The 22,673-nt window shown below is 38.9% G+C and overlaps 1 protein-coding gene across 1 annotated transcript in view; it reads right to left on the reverse strand.

Annotated features, from left to right (window-relative positions):
- Window positions 1-12,047, reverse strand: part of LOC127621214 (rho-related BTB domain-containing protein 2-like) — a 40,361-nt gene extending 28,314 nt beyond the window's left edge. Inside the window, 6 exon segments of the mRNA XM_052094722.1 lie at window positions 3,751-4,479; window positions 4,482-4,705; window positions 5,168-5,353; window positions 5,492-5,595; window positions 8,510-8,711; window positions 12,022-12,047. Of these exon segments, the coding sequence (XP_051950682.1) occupies window positions 3,751-4,479; window positions 4,482-4,705; window positions 5,168-5,353; window positions 5,492-5,595; window positions 8,510-8,711; window positions 12,022-12,044 (1,468 nt within the window). The 5' untranslated portion in view covers window positions 12,045-12,047.
- Window positions 12,048-22,673: the final 10,626 nt, after the last annotated feature.

Raw genomic sequence — 22,673 nt, forward strand, 5'->3', positions numbered from 1 at the left:
AACAGCAAAGACTAAAAATAGCTTTCTTGTTCACGACATATAAGGGTGGGGAAAGCGAGAATGTTATCCAAGGAATTAGGGCTGCACAATTAATTTAAAAAACAATCGTGATTACGGCTGCCATGATTATGTAATCGTGAAAACTGACAATTACAGCGTTCAATTTAAGTCTGCTCCGGTTTCGTCAATGGTTTCTATTTACAACATGTTTTTGCAGCGATTGAGTATTCTAACCAATCACTAACATGTCCGTTGAGCAATGAAATGGGAATAGCCAATCAGAGATGCTTAAATTAGTCCTCTGTCCTATCAGTAATGACAACTGTTTTAAACCATCTGAATGCCCAAATGCTTGCTTTATGTTTCACCTCTGTTTGTGGTAGCACATGATAGCTAATAAGTAGCTAATATCCACCATTGAAATCTGCTACTCTGAAGAACCGCACGGTTGCTTTGAGGTAGCGGGGGCATGGTCAAGCGCCCGTACGGAGAGAAGACTGTAACAAGGAAAGGTCCAAGTACATCCAAGCCAACACCGTTATGTCTGCTCCTCCACTGATCATTATCAAGCCTCCACTGTCATTGCTGCTAGTGACATTCCAAGCGGGGGAAGTTAGCTGCTGCATGCCAGAACAATCTTTCCCCCATAAGAAATGGACTCAAAGCCCAGAACGACAGACTTTTCTTCATTAAATTATAGACAAACTGTCTATAATTTCACATGTGTATCCCCATGACATTGTGTATAGGATCATTACTGTCTTGTATCGTGTCTTTTTTATTTACTGTATACTGTTTTATGCATGCCTTATGACAGAACTACCAGATAATGTACAATTAGTTCTGCCATCTGGGTGCTCTCTCAACAGCCAGGGCAATTGCAAGTCTCATACCAGTAACTAACTGAACCTAGTTTTAGTATAAGATGAAAACCCCTTTGTAACAAAGGTGTTCCATGCTGAAACTGTATATTTGTGTGGCCACGAAAAATATCCTTTCTGAGAATTGATAGACAATCAATACTGAGTGTCCACTGGACGAAGAGATAAATTGATTATAATGTTAATTCAGCTACCTCAAGTTGATTCTATTAACCAATCCATATGTTCATAATTAATTATAACGAGTTATGATTAATTATTCATGTTTCCCTTTTAAAGATATATTGATAAATAATTCATTATTTTTTGCGTGATGTTACAGTGTTTCAAAGTCCCGTCCCCTGACAGGTTCTCCCATAGCGTCAGCTTCTGACACACTGTTTAAGATACCTTCTTGAAAGGGCACTAACCGTATGTTTCCAATGGTGCATGGTGAAGAAGAAAGCAGGCATTTTCAATTAATTCCAATTAGAATTCACCTTCCAAGCGTGGCACTCCGCTCACATCGCAATGAATTGAAAATGCCCGCTTCGCTCACCGTGTGCCAGTGGACACATACGGTAAGGGGCAAGGCAGTATTTAAAAGTAGAAATGTGAGGCTTGAATTGTTGTTTAACTGAATATTAATTGCATTATTTTCTTCCTTACATGTTTTATTTGAGCTGTTAAGTTATCTTAACTTTGTGTGTTACAGATGTAATTCCTGTGGGTGGATTATTTTCTATGTAAACAGTCCTTTTAAGGTATCACATGCACATATCACATGAAAGTTACCAGGTTTACCAGCTTTACATGACAGGAGTTTGAGTATAACCTTGGATATATCTTTGCACAGACAAGGTTAGGAAGCGATTTTATCACACTAATCTCATCTTAACTCATGTATAATGTTCATGTAGTCTCATTATGTACAGTATTTTGTTATTTTAATGTTTCTGGTGCAGTGCCTTTTCCCATAGACTTCCATAGTAATGGATTTATGATTGTTTGCACAAACAAAGTCTTGTTAAAAAGGTTTTCAACAAAATAATTGCAAGGGTTGCACTAAAATATCATCCTGGCAACCTAAAAGGCCATTTGAAATAGTGGGTCAATATTACATTCCACTAAAAAGCAGTCATAGTGCTGAAGTGAAGTGAAAATAAAAAGAAATGCCCAGTGTTTATGTTTGGAGAGAGGAAAGCTTGTCTGCATTAGAAGACAGCTTGATATCCTTAAAAACATGACACAATCACAAGGGTTCTCACTATCATAAGAGTACTTAGAAAGCCAGCTGACAAAATATGGGGACTTGTTTTTCTCTATGGGGTGAACGACTGTTTTGTGCTGCAACTTCCTGCATGCACCATATGACATTTGAGAAAAAATGCTTTAGGAACTGTATCTGAAAAGGGCAGCCTTCTGCTAGGATGGACACTGTAAACAAGGGGTAGGCACCTTTTTGACATGGAGTGCCTTTTTCTTTTTCCTGGACAATGACTACCCCCCCCCACCCAAAAAACACACATTTTCTATTTGAGTCCATTTTCTAAATTCATCGTTTTGTGCAAAACCCGACGATTAGGATATAATAATGATCCTGCATGTGAATTTTCACAAAGTATCTTGTGAAAGTGCTTTAATGTAACCTATCTATTGTACAAAATGAGTTAACACAGTTAATGTCACAAATGTGCTTATTTGAATACAGATCACAAAATTGTGTGGAATCTTAATATTTCTTATATAATGTCATACATTTTTCAAGAGGGGTAATCACTAGTACGCAAGCAACAGCAAGAGAGAAGCAAGCCATTTTATTTACAGTATAGTACCTATTTCACACCTGCATTCCAATCTACATCTTGATGTAACCCTTCCTCATAATCACGCATTGCATTTTCATCAGCTGAATGGGAGGCTAAACACTATTAAAGTGTCACGAGACTCGCGCTGCGCATGCAAGCCATTCACGCATCACAAGCCGTTCAACTACTTATCCCTTTTCTGTGAATCACATCTACAAAATACTAAACTTTCCCTAGTTTGCTTTGTATTGTGAACAGACTCAGATGTTTGAACCTCACGTGTGGGTTTATGTTTTCTCTTTTAATCGTTTAATGAATTTTGAGTGTGACCATGGTTTAAGGAGGGTGTACCTGTATGCTGGGTTGGAAATCTCAAATGTTTTTTCTCATTACATCTTGTGTTGTTCTGAAAGCAGAAATAAAAAAAAAGAAACATGGAATGTAGGCTGTCATCCGCGCAGACTGACCGAAGCAAAGCAGGCGCACTTACACGCACGATTAACTGATACTGAGGCGCTGCCGGCATGTGATACACGGATGGCTTGCACACGCTGCACGAGTTTGTTGGGTATGAACACGCTGCGTGATCATGAGGAAGGATTACATCAAGTTGTAGTTTGGAATGCAGGTGCAGAATTTATATAAATAAAATAGTCTACTCCTCTCTCGCCGTTGCTGGGGTGCCAGTGATTACCCCTCCGCGTGCCAATGCTGACAGTATTAATCTATATGATAAAGAAAGGTTGAATGGGGCAAATAGGAAGATTTAATAGAGATTTTACACAGTTTACTTTTCTAAGTAAATTTTAAGTTATGAGTAGCTTGTAGCTTGGAGAGCTACAGTTTCAAAGTAACTTCCCCAAAACTGATTCGTTGTGCTCATTCATTCTAGCTTTTTTATTTTTAAAATAAATATTTGTTCTGTCTAAATGGCCCAACCCTTTCTGAGAAGTTAAGTCTCTAAATCCCCTCTCATCCGCTTTAAAGCACCATCATGGAAATTACTTAAGTTAAAAAACTAGCTGGAAACTTTATCTCTAATAACTAACCAAGCAAACACATACAGTTCACATGTCTCTCACCAGAGAAGGTCCCTTTGGCCAGGCATTCCTTCACTCGATTGGTGCGTCTAACGTGAAAGGCCTTGGTGATCTCCTGATTCATGAATGCCTCATTGTTCATGATGTTTGCCACCATCATACGCAGGTCAAACACTTCCAGAAGCTCTGCAATGTGGGCCACCTGCATCAGCTCATTCTCCCCCTCATCGAGTTTACCTGTGTACAGGTACCGCAACACAGATCGGAATGGACCGGCCTGCATTGAAGGATCCATGTGTACCACAGTCATTTGTCTAGGGTTGAAGGTGACGGGATCATCCACCATCTCTTCTTGGATGCTAATGAAAGCACGACTCAAGGCTGGGAGGAGACGACCACGGCGATCTCCATCTCCACCTATTAGAGTTCCATCACTGGTGCAGGCACGCAAGTTTACCCTATCACCATCACCGTTACTTTCGCAAACGTCAAAGCTAGCTGCCCGCATCAGCAAGTCACGGCCAGAAAGCGGCGGCCCTCGGGGTCGTTCTCGCTGCCGTTCATTCTCCTCAGGAGCTCGAGGTTCTGTCAAGAAGAGGTCGAAGAACTTGGAGGAGGAAGTGGCAAGGTAAATGCGGTGGGCAAAGATCCTCTGACGTTCCTGGAGGACTAAGATGACGTCAGCACAGAGTGGATCTTCCAACAGGCGGCTAGGGTGCTCTTCAATATTACTGGGGGCGGCGGGAACCGTGATAATGGGTGGAGGGGGTTTGGGGGAAGGAAGGGGGCTTGGAGAAGTGGCCTTTGAACATTACGTAGATGAGACTTCCAGAACTGCAGATGACGGCGTGAAATAAGGGCAGCGCGGATAGCATTGTCGAAAACATCTTTGACTCCGAACTGAGCAACAATGCTAGTTTCATAATAAGGTACGCCTAGCTCTTTAGCCACCTCACGTCCTTTTTCTGGGGCCAATATCTCATTGGATTTGATGGGTCTGAAACAAAAGACATTAACAGTAACACAGGTTGTTTCTGAAAAAAAGAGTTTGTGAAGTTTTAAGAGAACAATAGGATATACAGTAGATCGCTTCAAGGATAACAGACATGGACAAAAAGCCACAAACTCCAGTTGGGTTCAAGTTACAAATTAAGATGTCTACACACTGACAGCAATCAAAATACTGGAGGTCACCAAGTCTCTACAGTTGGTTGTGAGAAGGCATACCAACTCGACCACTGTGTCCGACTATATCAGGCTGCCAATCATTGTTTACACTCCTAATTGTAGTTGGCAATTGGCAGTTTGTGCTCAACTTTGTTGCATCAAAAATGGTCACTGTCACCTGAAATCACTGACTCTCATTTAAAACGAATGAATTCAAGTCACTTTGTCACTACAAAATAGTTTTTAGCATGAACACTCCTACGTGCATTTGCAATTGCCATGAAAATATTACCTGGCCAGTGGCCGGCGAGCTCTGTTCACTGCATCCAAGTCAGCGTATCGCAGGTCTAGTTGGCAGCCCACTAGGATAACAGGAGCTCTGGGACAGAAATGCTTGATCTCGGGGTACCACATGGTCCTCACATGATGAAGTGAGTTTGGGTTTGCAATGGAGAAACACAATACCACCACATCAGACCTGTTACCAAACCAGAGACAATTAAGTTATTGGCCTCCATGCTAAAAAAATCCTTTAGGTTGCTGGGTAACCATTTTGGGGTCACATTGGCCATCACTGGATCACCATCATGCACAGTATAGGCTTATCAGTGTTTACCTGCCATACGCAAACCGGCGGTCCTTGTGATGGTCACCAAAAGTGTCCCAGAGGCGCAAAGACACACTGACATCATCCACAACATCCCTGGACCTTTCTAGAACCTGGTCAGAGAGACACACCAATCACATGGAGATTTACCTGAGAAACTGTGAACAACACTTTTTCCAAATATAATTAGAGAAATAAACAATACTGTAGCTGCAAAAAAACAAAACTGTTTTTTTGCATTGTGATTATGGGGTATGGAGTGTAAATTGATGTGGAAAAAAATATTTAAAGAATTTTAGCATAAGGCTGCAACATAACAAAATGTGAAAAAAATGAAGGGTCTAAATACTTTCTGAACGCACTGTGTATATATATATATATATATATATATATATATATATATATATATATATATATATATATATATACACACACTCACCTAAAGGATTATTAGGAACACCATACTAATAATGTGTTTGACCCCTTTCAGCCTTCAGAACTGCCTTAATTCTACGTGGCATTGATTCAACAAGGTGCTGAAAGCATTCTTTAGAAATGTTGGCCCATATTGATAGGATAGCATCTTGCAGTTGATGGAGATTTGTGGGATGCACATCCAGGGCACGAAGCTCCCGTTCCACCACATCCCAAAGATGCTCTATTGGGTTGAGATGTAAGATGGGTGACTGTGGGGGCCATTTTAGTACAGTGAACTCATTGTCATGTTCAAGAAACCAATTTGAAATTATTCGAGCTTTGTGACATGGTGCATTATCCTGCTGGAAGTAGCCATCAGAGGATGGGTACATGGTGGCCATAAAGGGTTGGACATGGTCATAAACAATGCTCAGGTAAGCCGTGGCATTTAAACGATGCCCAATTGGCACTAAAGGGCCTAAAGTGTGCCAAGAAAACATCCCCCACACCATTACACCACCACCAGCCTGCACAGTGGTAACAAGGCATGATGGATCCATGTTCTCATTCTGTTTACGCCAAATTCTGACTCTACCATCTGAATGTCTCAACAGAAATCGAGACTCATCAGACCAGGCAACATTTTTCCAGTCTTCAACTGTCCAATTTTGGTGAGCTCTTGCAAATTGTAGCCTCTTTTTCCTATTTGTAGTGGAGATGAGTGGTACCGGTGGGGTCTTCTGCTGTTGTAGCCCATCCGCCTCAAGGTTGTGCGTGTTGTGGCTTCACAAATGCTTTGCTGCATACCTCGGTTGTAACGAGTGGTTATTTCAGGCAAAGTTGCTCTTCTATCAGCTTGAATCAGTCGGCCCATTCTCCTCTGACCTCTAGCATCAACAAGGCATTTTCAGCCCACAGGACTGCCGCATACTGGATGTTTTTCCTTTTCACACCATTTTTTGTAAACCCTAGAAATGGTTGTGCGTGAAAATCCCAGTAACTGAGCAGATTGTGAAATACTCAGACCGGCCCGTCTGGCACCAACAACCATGCCACGCTCAAAATTGCTTAAATCACCTTTCTTTCCCATTCTGACATTCATTTCGGAGTTCAGGAGATTGTCTTGACCAGGACCACACCCCTAAATGCATTGAAGCAACTGCCATGTGATTGGTTGATTAGATAATTGCATTAATGAGAAATTGAACAGGTGTTCCTAATAATCCTTTAGGTGAGTGTATATATATACTGTATAATGTAATATACTTAGTTGAAGCAACTTTGGCAGCGATTGCAGCCTCAAGTGTCTTTGGGTATGATGGGACAATTGGGTATTATGCTTTGCACACCTGGATTTGGGGATTTTCTGCCATTCTTCTCTGCAGATCCTCTCAAGCTCTGTCAGGTTGGATGATAACCATCGGTGTACAGCCATTTTCAAGTCTCTCCAGAGATGTTTGATTCAGTTCAAGTCCGGGCTCCGGCTGGGCCACTCAAGGACATTCCCAGAGTTGTCACTAAACCTGTTGGAAGGTGAACCTTTGGCCCAGCATGAGGTCCTGAACATTCTGGACCAGGTTTTCATTAAGGATATCTCTGTATTTTGCTGCATTCAGCTTTCCTTCAACCCTGACCAGTTAACTAGTCCCTGCCGCTGAATAACACTATGATGCTACAACAGCCATGCTTCACCGTTGGGATGGTATTGCATAGGTTATGAGCGGTTCCTGGTTTCCTCCAGACATGACGCTTAGAATTGAGGCCTAATAGTTCAATCTTCGTTTCATCAGACCAGAGAATCTTGTTTCTCACAGTCTGAGAGTCCTTTAGGTGATTTTTTATGTGTCTTGCACTATGGCCACTCTGCCATAAAGCCCAGATCGGTGGAGTGTTGCAGTGATGATCTCTGGAGCTCAACCAGAGTGACATCAGGTTCTTGGTCACCACTCTTACCAAGGACCTTCTCCCCGATTGTTCAGTTTGGCTGGGGACCAGCTCTAGGAAGAGTCCAGGTTGTTCCAGACTTCTTCCTTTTATGAATTATGGAGGTCACTGTGCCCTTGGGAACCTTCAATGCAGCCCAAATAGTTTTGTAGCCTTTCCCAGATCTGCCCTTACAAAAATTGAGAGAGCACAGCAAACTTGCTGCAAATTGTCCATTGTCACCAAAGGTTTGCCTTAGGTTCACCACTACCGGTGGAGAGCTGCAAACTACTGGGAAACATTTGCGGCGAATTTGTGTGTGTAAATAACAAGTAGACATTTTCGGCATTTGCAGCAAGGCTGCAATAACAAAATGTGAAAAAAATGAAGGGGTCTGAATACTTTCTGAATGCACTATGTATTTATATTATTATTATTTAATAATTGAAGTTATGTTGCTTTTAGTCCATGCCTTTTAGCTTTGAAGCTATGTATCTACAGTATATACTAGTGCACTCCAAAAAGTTGACTAAACTTTTAGCAGATATGCATTTCTCAACTTCCTGTTTCAATAGGAACATTTTGAACACAGGACAAAAAATTTCAATTATAAAGAAATTTCATGGGGTCTTTAAAGAATATGATTATAAGTGTATGTACATTAACGGATTTATAGGCATTCCTCACCTCCTGGCAGACTCTGTACTGGTCTATGGCCCAGACAGTGGGCACATGTGTGGCCAGTAGCTGGTACTGTGTAAGTGTGGCATTGCAGGCCCGGGCACAGATGAGTCGGGTCTTTCCAACAGCGTTGTCCCCAACCACCACACACTTGATAGTCTCAACATTTGGCCTCTCATAGTCCATGTTAGAATCCATAAAATGGGGCCTTCCACACAAAAAATAATAAACCATAAAACACAATTCGATCAAATAAAGCAAGCAAAAAGCATTTCTTTGGGGTTTGGGTTTCCGTTTAGTGCAGTTTTATTATTTGGAAGTAAATGTGACCCCCTTCTAATGTAAATCTATAAAATGTCTACAAAATCCTTGTGCTCACCTCTTCAAACAGAGCTGATTCAGCATACTGAGAAATCAGAAAATAAGCAACACAAGAGATCAATAGCGTAATTGCCCTCTACTGTCTTACTGAGAGGGAGGGCTTTGTTTCAGGTGTGTTCTACTTGAAATAAAGCATGGACTCTGATTCACTGCTTTCTGCCTCATGTGCTAATGACTTCAACACTCACAGTAACAGAAATAGGTATAGTTGTTTCATAAAACATCACATAAAGCTAGATAAGGAAAGTTGTCAAAAGAAACTTTCGTTGGCTTGACAAAGCCTTGCCATATGTATGATGGATGGATGATGGACTGACAGACGATCATTGAGGATCATATTTAAGTCTATATATGGCCAACAACAATTATTGTCCTACAAAGCAGGCAAAGTTATTTTGTCCAGTCTGGATACAGCCAACTTTGGAAGTTAATATTTGTTACCAACATCATCACATAGGCTAAAACGTCACAAGAGGTAAAATAAAGCAGATGGGGTAACCTGCTGGGTAATCTGAAAAACAAAGAACAGATGCTCATGATAAAATGCAGCTGAGGTCAGATGTTGCAATTGTTTTTTTTCCTACGTTTGCTTTGTAACGGACGTGTCCCATCAATCTCTAAGTCTCATTTTACTACCAGTGCATTTTCAGAAAGAACATTAAGGGTTTTATACTGGCCAGCAGAATTACAGTACATTTAATATTTGATAGAAATTGAGTACATGAAAATACAATAATAAGAGAAGGTGAATTAATGATGACTATTTCACCATACACAGTCTTCAAACAGCTGAAAATGCAGCCAAAAAAAAATAAAATTCTTCCTGGCAACCTACCCTTATTGGTCCTAACATAACATTTTCTTTCAACTCAGTGATGGGATGAATAAATATGAGCATTTGGAGTAGACCATTTATATACAGTAGCCCCTTAAAAGTATAGTTCACCCCAAAAAAATGATGAATTCTCTCATAATTTACTCACTCTCCTGCGGATGTGTAAGACATTCTTTCTTCTGCTGAACACAAACAAAGAATTTTATAAGATTATTTAACCTCTTCAAATCCTCACAATTTAAGTGAATGGTGACCAGACATTTGAAGCTCCAAAAACCACATAAAAGCAGCATAAAAGTAATCCATTAGACTCCAGTGGTTAAATCCATGTCTTCTGAAGCAATCTAACCAGTTTGGGGGTGAGAACAGACCATAATATAAATCCTTTTTCACTGTACATCTTGCCATTGCAGTCTCTTGTTACAATCATGATTCCAAGCTTCACTTCCAAGAGCTTGACGTATGCACAGAGCACAAAATGGAGCTATATGAAGTGTATTCAAGCTTGAAATCATGATTGCCATGGAGACTGCAAATGTCAAGATATATAGTGAAAAAGGAGTTATATTGTGGTCTGTTCTTACCCAAAACGATTGGATTACTTCAGCAGACATGGGTTAAACTACTGTAGTCTTATGGATTACTTTTATGCTGCCTTTATGTGCTTTTTTGGAGCTTGGTCACCATTCACTTGAATTGCGTTCTTCCGAAGAAAGAAATTCATACACATATGTGATGACATGAGGGTGAGTAATTGATTAGAGAAATTTCCTTTTTGTGAAAAAAACACTCTGGGAACAGAGATGCTGAAAGTGACGTTTGTCCATGCTTTCAAAAGATTGGGGTATATATATTTTGTGTGTGTGTCTGTGTGAGCATGTATTTATCACTTTGTGGGGACCAAATGTCCCCATAAGGATAGTAAAACCCGACATTTTTGACCTTGTGGGGACATTTTGTCGGTCGGTCCCCATGAGGAAAACAGCTTATAAATCATACTAAATTATGGTTTTTGAAAATGTAAAAATGCAGAAAGTTTTCTGTGAGGGTTAGGTTTAGGGCTAGGGTTAGGTTTAGGGGATAGAATATAAAGTTTGTACAGTATAAAAACCATTATGTCTATGGAAAGTCCCCATAAAACATGGAAACACAACATGTGTGTGTGTGTGTGTGTGTGTGCGCGTGTGTGTGTTATTGGACCATCTCATCAAATGCTGCTAAAGCATCTCCCAACATAAGAATACACCTATTTATCTTCAGAAACTGACCATTCAGCAACAGATTACATTAATCAACTTGACAAGCTATTTGCAAATTAAGAAAGGTGAGTTATAGCAAAGTCTTTCTAGCAAGTCAGTCCACTGAAGGCCATCTTTGGAACACTCTCAGGAGGTTATTTCCAGTCATGCTAGTGCAGCTCCTATCTACTTGACATCAAATCTCAAATAGGGTTGGTCAAGATTACGATCAAATAACATATTTCATATCATCAATAAAATCTGAAAATACTGTTTAATAAACTGTGATACTATACCTCATGTTACGCAAAAAAAATTATTAAAAACAATGTGTATAGCTAATGCGCATGCGCATTCTACAGTTGATTGAAAGACGATGTCTCTATTTAAAAGGTGATTGGCTCTTTTAACTGTAAGGCGGGACTTCCATTCTACATCCGTTGACCGTTGGGCATTGAGCGTTCCAGTTTCTCCCATTCTGTTAAATAGCAGTGGCCCATCTCTGCTAAATAATCTCTGGTTATAGCCTAGCCCAACGCCAACTTATGCACATTTAACGATTACAACCTTTACATATGAAAACATAATTTTAAATAATTTTATTGGCTATATATGCTATAAAATTGTATTTATATTTCGTTAGGTACACATCTTGATTCTTGGTTAACGCTCTAAACCTTTGTAGAGCCTACATGAAAATCCTGACAGAAATTGGGCTACTTAATTTCCTTCTGAACACCGGAATGATGTTGTCAATACCGTTTGCAGTCAGTCTTTCCCGAGAAAGACATTTATAGTACACTGCAGTAGCTACAAACACACCATGTAAAACGGATATTTTTTTGTTCCCTCTCGGAATAATCTTTCACGGCTGTCTCTTTCATTTTCTGAATGAAATAAAGTGCGTTTATTCACTGCCCTGCGGTACAACAGGCTATTATGTAACCGCTGATGTCTCCTTGAGAAATTACCACTTAAATGTCATCTTAAAAATAACCGCGATTTAAGAACTTTCTCATCAACCCGTAAACAGAGTGAAACACACAATCTGCGGCTCGTCTTACCGCATCAGAGGGAAGTGCTGCATCGGTTTGGCTGTAAAGGGGAAGCGACAGAAGAGATCCATCGGATGCGGCTTGAGACTGAAGAGAGCCGTCACTGAACTTCATTTTAGCAGCAATAATACACGGCTTAGAATCAGAGCCGTCAAACAAATCGGTCAATAGGTAAACTGTTCATTGTTTTCCAAACGCCATCAGAGGAAATGTTGCCTTTGGGCTCTGGCTGTCAGGCAGCGGAGCTAGTGTGGTCTTGATGTTTCCTCTGTACCGTATCAACTGTACAACACACACACACACACACACACACACACACACACACACACACACACACACACACACACACACACACACACACACACACACACACACACACACACACACACACACACACAGAGAGAGAGAGAGAGAGAAAATTGAAACTGAAAGACGCAATTCTCAAATTATTCAATCTTTTATTAAAAGCAGGACACTTTCCTGAGATATGGAAAGAAAATTTGATTTGAAGTACGACCCAAATAACTATAGGGGCATCACAGTGAGCAGCAACCTGGGCAATCTCTTCTGCTCCATCATCAATGACAGATTAGTTCAGTTCATTCAAGAACACAAGATCCTTAACAATTGTCAAATTGGATTTATGCCTAAACAGAGAACATCAAATCACATTTACACACTCCACACACTCATACAAAAACACGTCCAACAAACAAAACAAGGGAAAATATTTGGCTGCTTCATTGATTTTAAAAAAGCCTTTGATTCGGTGTGGCATAATGGACTTTTCCTAAAACTAATCCAAAGTGGAATAGGAGGAAGGACATATGACATCATAAAGGACATATACAATGGGAACCAATGCGGGGTTAAGATTAATGACAAACGTACTGATTATTTCAGCCAAACTAAAGGAGTCCGTCAAGGCTGCAGCCTCAGCCCGACTCTATTTAATATCTATATTAATGAACTGGCATCAACACTGGAGAAGTCCTCTTGTCCCGGTCTGACCCTCGAGGACAGAGAGATCAGAAGCCTCCTGTACGCTGGCGATCTTCTGATGCTGTCTCCTCATGAAGAGGGTCTGCACCACAGCCTCTCGCTTCTGGACCAGTACAGCAGCGACTGGGCCTTACCCATCAACATGGACAAGTCTAAAATCATGATCTTTCAGAAAAAACCTTGCCTTACTGACAAGAAATACAAATTTACACTTGGGGGAACAATTCTTAATCATGTCACCTGTTATAATTATTTGGGTCTGACAATCTCAGCTTCTGGAAAATTTGACACTGCAATAAAAGATCTGACTGATAAAGCAGGTAAGGCTTATTACAGTATAAGAAAACCCCTGTTCAAATTTAACCCACCCATTAAACTGTGGCTGAAAATCTTTGACAGCATCATAAAACCCATCCTTCTTTACGGCTGTGAAATCTGGGGCCCCAAATTTAAACTAAATTACGACTCCTGGGACAAAACCCCCGCGGAAATTTTCCACCTTGAGTTCTGCAAGAACATCCTGGGAACTCACAGAAAGGCTCCAAGCCTGGGTTGCCGGGCAGAATTAGGCAGATTCCCTCTGCTCTCTGAAATCCAGAAGAGAGCCGTGAAGTTCTGGTTCCATCTACCAGACGCGCAGACAGAGAGTTACCATCACTGCGCTCTCAGATACAGGGCAGGACACACAGAGAGCGACCCCATGCTACATTTAGTGGAAAAACACCAACTCAATTCATCAATTCAATTCAGACACTCAAAAGTAAAAGAAATAGGGAAAATAACCAAAGAAGAATACATACACGATTGGCAGATAAAGGTCACACAACTAAATAAATTAAAATATTTCAACAAAATAAAGTCCGATTATAAATTGGCACCATACCTGACTGAAATCAGTAATTATGGTCAGAGAAAGCTCCTGCCAAAGTATCGCATTAGTGACCACAGTCTGTGTGTGGAGACGGGCCGACACAGGCAGAGTTGGAGAGAGAGAGAGCTCAGACTGTGTCCACACTGCACTGATGGGGCCGTAGAGGACGAGCTGCACTTCCTCACTGAGTGCAGCAAGTATAAAAACATCAGAGACGCCTATTTCACACAAATAGCACAGATTGTACCTCAATTTCAACAAGCGAGCCTCATAAACAAACTGTGTTATATTTTGGGAGAGAAAGAAGAGTGTGTTCAGCTGGCAGCGCAGTATGTGTCTTCCTGCCATCATATGAGGGACAAGGGCTGAACCCTCCGTTCCATTAAACTGCTCTCTATACTTATTTTTGTTATTGTATATATATATATATATATATATATATATATATATATATATATATATTTATTATTTATTATTTTTTTTTATTTATTGTGATATATTTATGCATAATATGGAAATGTTTTTTTTTTTTTTTTTATTGTTCACTTTTATTTACCTACATATATGTTTGTATATTACTATTGCTTTGGCAATATTGTGCTATTTTACACAGTCATGCCAATAAAGCTCAATTGAATTGAATTGAGAGAGAGAGAGAGAGAAAAAATCATCAAACCAATACTTATCTGGGGCCCCATATATAAATTAAATTATGAATCTTGGGACAAAAGCCCTGTTTAAACTTTCCACCTAGAATTCTGCAAAAACATCCTGGGGGAATTCACAGAAATGCCGAGTCTGGGTTGTAGAGCAGAACCGGGCCGGTTCCCTCTCCTCACTGAAATCCAGAAGAGAGCCGCTAAATTCTGGTTCCATTATTCTGGACACACCTCCAGATAACTATCATCACTGTGCCTTTACACACAGGACAGGACACCCAGAGAGTGACCCTATGCACTATTTAGTAGAAAAATATCAACTAAATTCATTCATCCAGTTCAGATTGGCAAATCTGAAACAGACAGAAAGAATAACGCAGGAAGAATACATTCATGATTGGCAGCACAAAGTCACACAAGTACATACATTAAACTACTTCCACAGAATCAAGACTGACTATGAATTGGCACCACATTTGATCCATATTAAAGATTATGGACAAAGAAAGCTACTGTCAAAGTATCATCTGAGTGAGCGCATGTCTGTCTGTAGAGACGTGTCGACACAGACAGAACCGGAGACCCAGAGAGGACAGACTGTGTTCACACTGCACTGAAGGAGTTGTGGAGGATGAACTTCACTTCCTCACTCACTGCAGTAAATATGAGATCATTAGAAACACACACTTTACACAAATAGCTCATATTCTACCTGAATTCCAGGACATAAATGACTTAGACAAACTGTTGTATCTTATGGGAGAGATAGTAGAGTGTGTTCAGCGGGCAGCGCAGTATGTGTCGTCCTGTCATCACATGAGGGAGAGAGACTGACCGCTCATCATATTACAGCTCCATTCAAACTGATATTTTAATATACTTTTTTCCCCTCCCTTCCTCATTGCGCTCTGTATTTTACTTTGCCATTTGTATTTTATTTTATTATCATTATTATTCATTTATTGTATATATATATGTTTGTAATGTGTTTATTACTCAATGCTTTGGCAACATTGTACACTGTATACAGTCATGCCAATAAAGCTCATTTGAATTTGAGAGAGAGAGAGAGAGAGTGACAGAGAGAGAGAGTTGAGTTTTAAAACACTTTATTAAAAAAAAAAACTGTTATTTCATGGCCAAACAACAAACAAGAAAACAAACAAAAAACACTACATGATTTTAGCTACCATAATTCACCTATAAAAAAGAACTCCTCATTTAGTACGGAACACATACCAACATCACAACACCATTCAATCTCAAAACCATTGATTGCATTCATCATTTTGTAATAATTAAAATCAACAAGAATTCTTGATTTAAACATATTCTTAAAAACTGATACAAGTTGTTGTGCATTCCTCTGTTCTATTTCATTCCTTCTGGAGATATAAATCGCTAATTTGGCTTGACCAACAATAAAATTCATTAACTGACACTTATATTTCTGTAGTCTACTATACTTAAAGCCAAGTATAAAACATTGCTTTGTAAAACAAATCCCTAATAAAGAAAATAAAAATTCTAAAAGATCAAAGAGAGGAGAAAGTCTGTCACAATTCATAAAACAATGGAATATTGTTTCTCTCTCTGAACAGAAAGGACAATAATCATTTACAGTGGGATTCAGTTTCGTCACAAAAGCGTTAACAGCGATTGCACCATGTAAGATCCTCCACTGGAGATCTCCTGCTCTTTTAGTCAATGGTGGTTTGTATAGTACACTCCACTCTGGTTTAATTTCCTCTATCATTCCCAGCTTGTCTCTCCATTCTGTGTCAACTCTGTCTTTTAACGTATGTTTATCTATTATCTTCACCATACATCTGTATATCACCTTTCCTTTAACTGTACAAAAATCAACATTTTCATTTTTATTTAAACACAACAGTGGGCTGTTATACAAGGTGTTTTCAAGATCAGGTGTAATTCTGATGTCTGGAAAAAAGTCATTAACGTCAGGGGAAAAGTCACCCATACTGTATCTCCCAAGTAAAGCTCTTGCCTTGGGGTTTAATTTCAAGTCCAGTTTGTTCAGAAACTTTCTGACAAATCTCACTGATCTTATGTCCAGATGTATAGCAACAGTTTCTGCATTTTTTAGTTCAGGTCCTGCTTTGTCAATGATATCTTTCAATTGTAGTAATTTCTTTGACACAAGCAAGTCTTTTAGCCCTGGCAAGTCATCTCCTGACACATCAAGGCGACTCCCAAACACCACAGGTTCCTCAAGCAACCAGAAAAGAGATGTAGCTGACTCTGTCCATTTACTTTTAAAAAGTCTCCACGCTTTAAAAAGACTTTTGTAAAAAGAAGGTAGTCCAGTCAAATTCAGAAGAGTATTATCCGTTAAGAAAAGAGCAGCATGAAGTCCCATTTCATTCACTCCACCTAAAATAGTTTGTGCTAATGGTCTCCACACTAAATTCTGAGGTCCCATCAATAGACGCTGAATGAACTGTAGCCGATAAGTCACTCCTCTGCTGACGAAATTTACCAAGCCTTGACCTCCTTCATCCCTTGGCAGGAAAAGAACACTTTGGGGTGTCCAGTGCAAATTGTCCCAGAAGAAATTAACCATTTCTCCTTGAAGCTTAGGCAAAAGTCCAACAGGAGGATCAACACAAGCAAGTTTATGCCATAACGAGGACCCCACCAGATTGTTAATTATAAGCGTGCGACCTCGATACGACATTTTGGGAAGTAGCCATTTCCATTTTTGTAGAAGCCCTTTGAATTTTTCTAACATACAATCCCAATTCTTTTGAACAAAATCCTCATTACCTAAGAAAATACCAAGATATTTAAATCCGTCTTTCTTCCAGATTAAACCTCCAGGTAAACTGGGAGTTTCTCTACTCCAATTACCCATTAAAAGGGCCTCACTTTTTCCCCAGTTAACTTTTGCAGAAGAAATAATTTTAAAGCGGTTAACAATAATCTCTAATTTTTCAATATCATCAGCACTAGATATAAAAACAACTACATCGTCAGCATAAGCAGAAAGGTGCAACGTGACATTACAGTGTGGAATAGTAAAACCACTCAGCTCAGTTCTTAACTTATGAAGCAGAGGTTCAATGGCCAGTGAGTATAGCATTCCCGACATGGCACATCCATGTCTAACTCCCCTTTGAATTTCAAAAGGAGCACTCAAACCACCATTGACTTTGAGTATACTCTCAATGTCACGATACATGGCCTCAATCATATTTATAAAACTCTGACTAAAACCAAAAGTTTCTAAAACATCTCTCAAATATGCATGTTCTACACGGTCAAAGGCTTTTTCCTGGTCCAACGAAATTAGACCACCATTAACACCAAATAACCTTGAAACCTCTAGAACATCTCTGACCAATGATATGTTGTCAGAGATTGACCTATTGGGTATACAATAATTCTGATCGGAATGTATAACTTGACTCAGAACTTGACTTAACCTTGTAGCTAGAGCCTTTGACACAATTTTATAATCTGTACATAAAAGAGAAATCGGTCTCCAGTTACTTATATTTTGGAGATCTCCCTTCTTAGGCAACAAAGTAATAACAGCTCTTCTACAACTTAACGGTAACAATCCTTTATTCAAACTGTCATTAAAAACAAAAAAGAAATCTTCACCAATCACTGGCCATAAAATTTTGTAAAAATCAACAGGAATCCCGTCAATGCCAGGAGTCTTTTACATTTTCCATACTCATCATAGCAGTGTATAATTCATTTTGTGACAGTGATTGTTCAAGCATAGAATTGGACTCTTCGTCAATCTTCGGAAGATCATTAAGAAAAGTGAAGTCATCATCTTCTCTTTGAGACAATTCACATTTGTACAGGTTTGAGTAGAAAACAACAGCATGTTTGCGTATTTCACTAGGCTCAGTAAGCTCTTTCCCTGTATCAGAGCGTAATGAATGAATGATGCGACTTTGGCCATTCTTTCTTTCTAAATTGAAAAAAATTTAGATGGTGCATCCATTTGTGAAATGTTTTGAAAACGGGAACGGATTAACGCCCTTGAGCTTTCATACCCAATAAGTCTGCAAGCAATTCTTTTTGGATTTGCTGCTTTCAAAACAATCACCATCACCTGTAGAAGCTGTACTCAAAAGTTCTATGATTTCATTTTCTAGCTTTTTCATTGACTGAGCCATTTCTTTAGTGACATTAAGAGCATACTCTTGACACAACTGTTTAATGTGGACCTTTCCACAATCCCACCATTGTTGAAAACAAGTATAAAACTGTTTTTGTTTCTTAAAATTTTCCCAAAACAAATTAAAAATTCCAATAAACTTTTTATCATTTAAAAGAGATGTATTAAAATGCCAATAAGCACTCTTTAAATGCACAGAATTAATAAACATATTACAGACAACAGAAAAGTGATCTGAAAAACCAACTGGAATTATTTTACATTCTCTAACAAGATTTGCTTGATAATTAAACACATAAAGCCTATCCAGCCTTGCCATAGAAATGAGATTATCTCTACAATGTGCCCAAGTATATTGTCTGTGGTTGTGATGCACATTCCGCCAAACATCACATAAATCAAAAGCTCTTATCAATTGTGTGAGAGCTTTTTGTGAGGCAATATGTGGCTCTAAGTGATTCCTGTCCAATTTATCATTTTCAGTACAGTTAAAATCTCCACCAAGGAACAATAATTCATCTGGGTTTAAATCTTTCATAACAACACTAATTACATAAAAAAAGCTATTCTTTCAGCCCCTTTTGTGAGAGCATAAATATTTAAAAAATTCATTATAGTGTTTTCAAACTTGGCTTTAACTTTTAAAAAACGGCCTTTAACTATATCTTCTATTTCATAAGAAATTGGTAGTGATTTCTTTGAAAACAGAACAGCTACTCCTCCACTATTAGAAGACATATGACTCAAAATAATTTGCCCATCCCATTCTTTTTTCCAGTCTACCTCATTTTTTAAGTCACTAAGTGATTCTTGAACAAAGGTAACATCAAAATGTTTTTGTTTTATAAATTCAAACAAACACATTCTCTTCTGACTGTCTCTAGCACCATTTAAATTGAGGGTTCCGATTTTAAAATCTCTCATAAAAAATGATGTTTTAAAAAGACATGGGCTTAAGTAATTAAAAGAAACAGTCAGCAAGGCTAATATTTCTACCAGAAAAAATAAGTTACAGCATATCTTGTTTTTCATCATTAAGGCTTTGCTTTCTCAGTTTACTCACAATTTTTCTGAGACGGTAAACTTCTTTATCTACAAAAGCTCCTTCTTTCATTAGAATTTTTGCATCATTAATAAAAGTTGAGCGATCAGGGAAGTAATCTTCAACTTGAACTCCAGGTAGACCTTTTGTTTCTTTCAAAAATTTGCTAATTTCCTCAACTTTATATACTATTGTCTGATTTTCATTTTCAGTTTGCGATGAAAGATAAGAACAATCAGAAATATTGGAATCCGTGGAATCACTGTCATTATCGGAGACTAAGCTTTCAGCCTCAGTTTTGTCTTTTTTTACTTGTTTAATGTCTTTGCTCTGATAGACTTTTTTTCCTTTTAATAGGGACTTTGAAGATTGATTCTGTTTCCATCTCCAATTCACCAACACCCTCACTGACCTGTTTATCAGTAGGTGTCATTTTATCCCTAGTTACAGTGATATCACTGCTTAGATTACCCGTCTCATAAACCATGAGACCAGGTACAGAGAAACGACCCGCAGTAACCTCAGCCATAGTGGGTTTATTCCCAACCGACCAACCAGCACCTGACTCGACAGCAGCAGGAGCCACAACATCCTCTGTGACAGACACAGCTTCAGCAACATTACTCTGAGAGTTTGTCTGTACAGTCGCATTTTCATCCGCTTTATCAGGACATGCACGTATAAGATGGCCAATTTTGCCACAGCCAAAGCATTTCATTATGCTTTCAGACGTTGCATAAACAGTGTAGCTAAAATCCTCGACTTTAACATTAAAAGACAGGTTTAGCTCGTCAGCATTGTTTTTCAGAATCATGTAGACCTGTCTCCGAAAAGATACTACATGTTTCAGCAAGGGTGATTTACAGCTAAGGCAATTTCCTGAAGGGAGAGACTATCTTACCAAAAGCAGACAATGCTTTAGCGATACTTGCATCAGAAACAAAAGGAGGAACATTTGACAAAACAATCTTTCTGGAAGGACTACTAAGAGGAAGTACAGGTGTAAGAGTATCATTAATCACGACTCCCTTTTGAACAGCCTCATTAGCTTTTTCGATCGTGTTTAAAAATAGAACAATCGCGTTGTTCATTTTAGAAGCAGAAACAATAGCGTTGCAACCAACTACATTGCCAACCGCTAAAGCGCATTCCTCTACACTGCATTTACCCAAAATCTTAATCCCATGACGCCGAGTTAGCCCATCACTACTCGTAACACCTGAAGCAGCCATGCTTCCAGGCAAAAAAAGACGCCGGGAGCACTCCCACAACTTTCTCTAAAGAAAACTGCTCTTTTACACCAAAATAACACACAAAAAACACAAACAAACAAACTACAGAAAAAGTTAGAAATCACACTCAAACTCACCACACGCTTCTCACTCGCTCCGCAATCGCTCGCACATGCGCACAGAGAGAGAGAGAGAGCTGAATCCAATATCTCCATCCCTAAATTGGTTTATAAGTGTGGCCCTTGGATGATAAGGTTATGTTTGTGTTTTCACAGATTTAAAAGATCAAAGTCCAAGAACCTAATCTTGGGTTAAGTGGAAGCACTGTCTGGGCTTTTACAGTTTTCCTCGATTGCTTAAACACTATAACCTGGCTTTTGAACAACATTTTCAAAACCATAATGCTATTTATCAAAAAGCACACCTAGGTCCCTAAACTATAAACAATATTCCCCTGTTCTGACACGAGTCAGATTTGTTGAACTGTCACTGTAAAACTCTACACACAAATCCCTTAATTTCTCATTGCTTACACCATGTGGTTATTTAGAAAGCACTAGCATTCAATATTGTTCACTCAAATCAGCACAGCTTGAGCACAATTAGCACACAATTACCCAGGTGGAAACATTAAGAGTCGAAAGAGGGGGGAAGGGGACAAGCAGTTTTGGATGAAATTTGTGCCACTCTAGTTGACCATGTCCTTGTTCATGGTATGACTATGAGGGATGCTGGGGTAGAATAATTTTTTGTTGTTTGGTGTATTGTATTGTACAGTACATAAGGAATAAAATATGTGCAAATGTATGCATTTGTTGTGTCTATTGTTGTCTATCATGTGAAAAGGTTTTTGAGGGGGAGAACCACAAGCAACATAACTTATTACCCGTTTTTGTATTATAGTTTTGAATTTATCTCACCAGTGTGTAATGTTGTAGTGTGTGTTTTTGAGGGCTAGTGTGTCATGTCTGAGGGTAAAGTTTGGTTTTTCAGCAAGATTGAATGGTTTTGAGTGGAGAGCTTCATTTTGACCTGAAAATAGGAAGTTTGGGGAATTTGGTGAAGTTATGGTTATGCAATCGAGAAGTGTAAAACATTAACATATGGAGGATCTGTGATGTCAAATGATGGTGGTCTGCATAAAAAAATCTGTCACTACTTTTTCTATTTATTTTTTTTTATCTTAATTTTGGATTTTATTTTTCTAGTAGGGTCTACTGATTGAACATATGGTATTGGGGCAAAAATTCATAAGCACCATGTTAACATCATGTGACCAGACGAATATTACACCGTATATCTCAATAATCCAATGTAATTGGACACTTTCACTCGTGGAATTAATCATTGCTGACTGTGAATAGCACATTTTACAATGACATCAGTAACTGAGAACTTCTGTTTTTGCGTGATGCTGCATCTATGCCACTATACGTCACCGCAACATAAACAAGAATATTACTGATGTTATATTCAAGCCACATTTAAAAATATGCTATTGTCATTTCATTCCATAACTAAATATTAGGGCTGTCGATTTAATGTGTTAATTTAGTGCTATGAATTATATTAAAAAAATAGCGTGTTAAAAATCAACTAAATGAATCGTGCCACATATTTTCCTATCATCTGAGCAATTCTTGAAGTACGCAAACTTTGTAGGGATAGCGCACCAAAAAATGTAAGTTCTTTCATT

The sequence above is a fragment of the Xyrauchen texanus genome, chromosome 27, assembly GCF_025860055.1.
Source record: "Xyrauchen texanus isolate HMW12.3.18 chromosome 27, RBS_HiC_50CHRs, whole genome shotgun sequence".
Classification (NCBI taxonomy): domain Eukaryota; kingdom Metazoa; phylum Chordata; class Actinopteri; order Cypriniformes; family Catostomidae; genus Xyrauchen; species Xyrauchen texanus.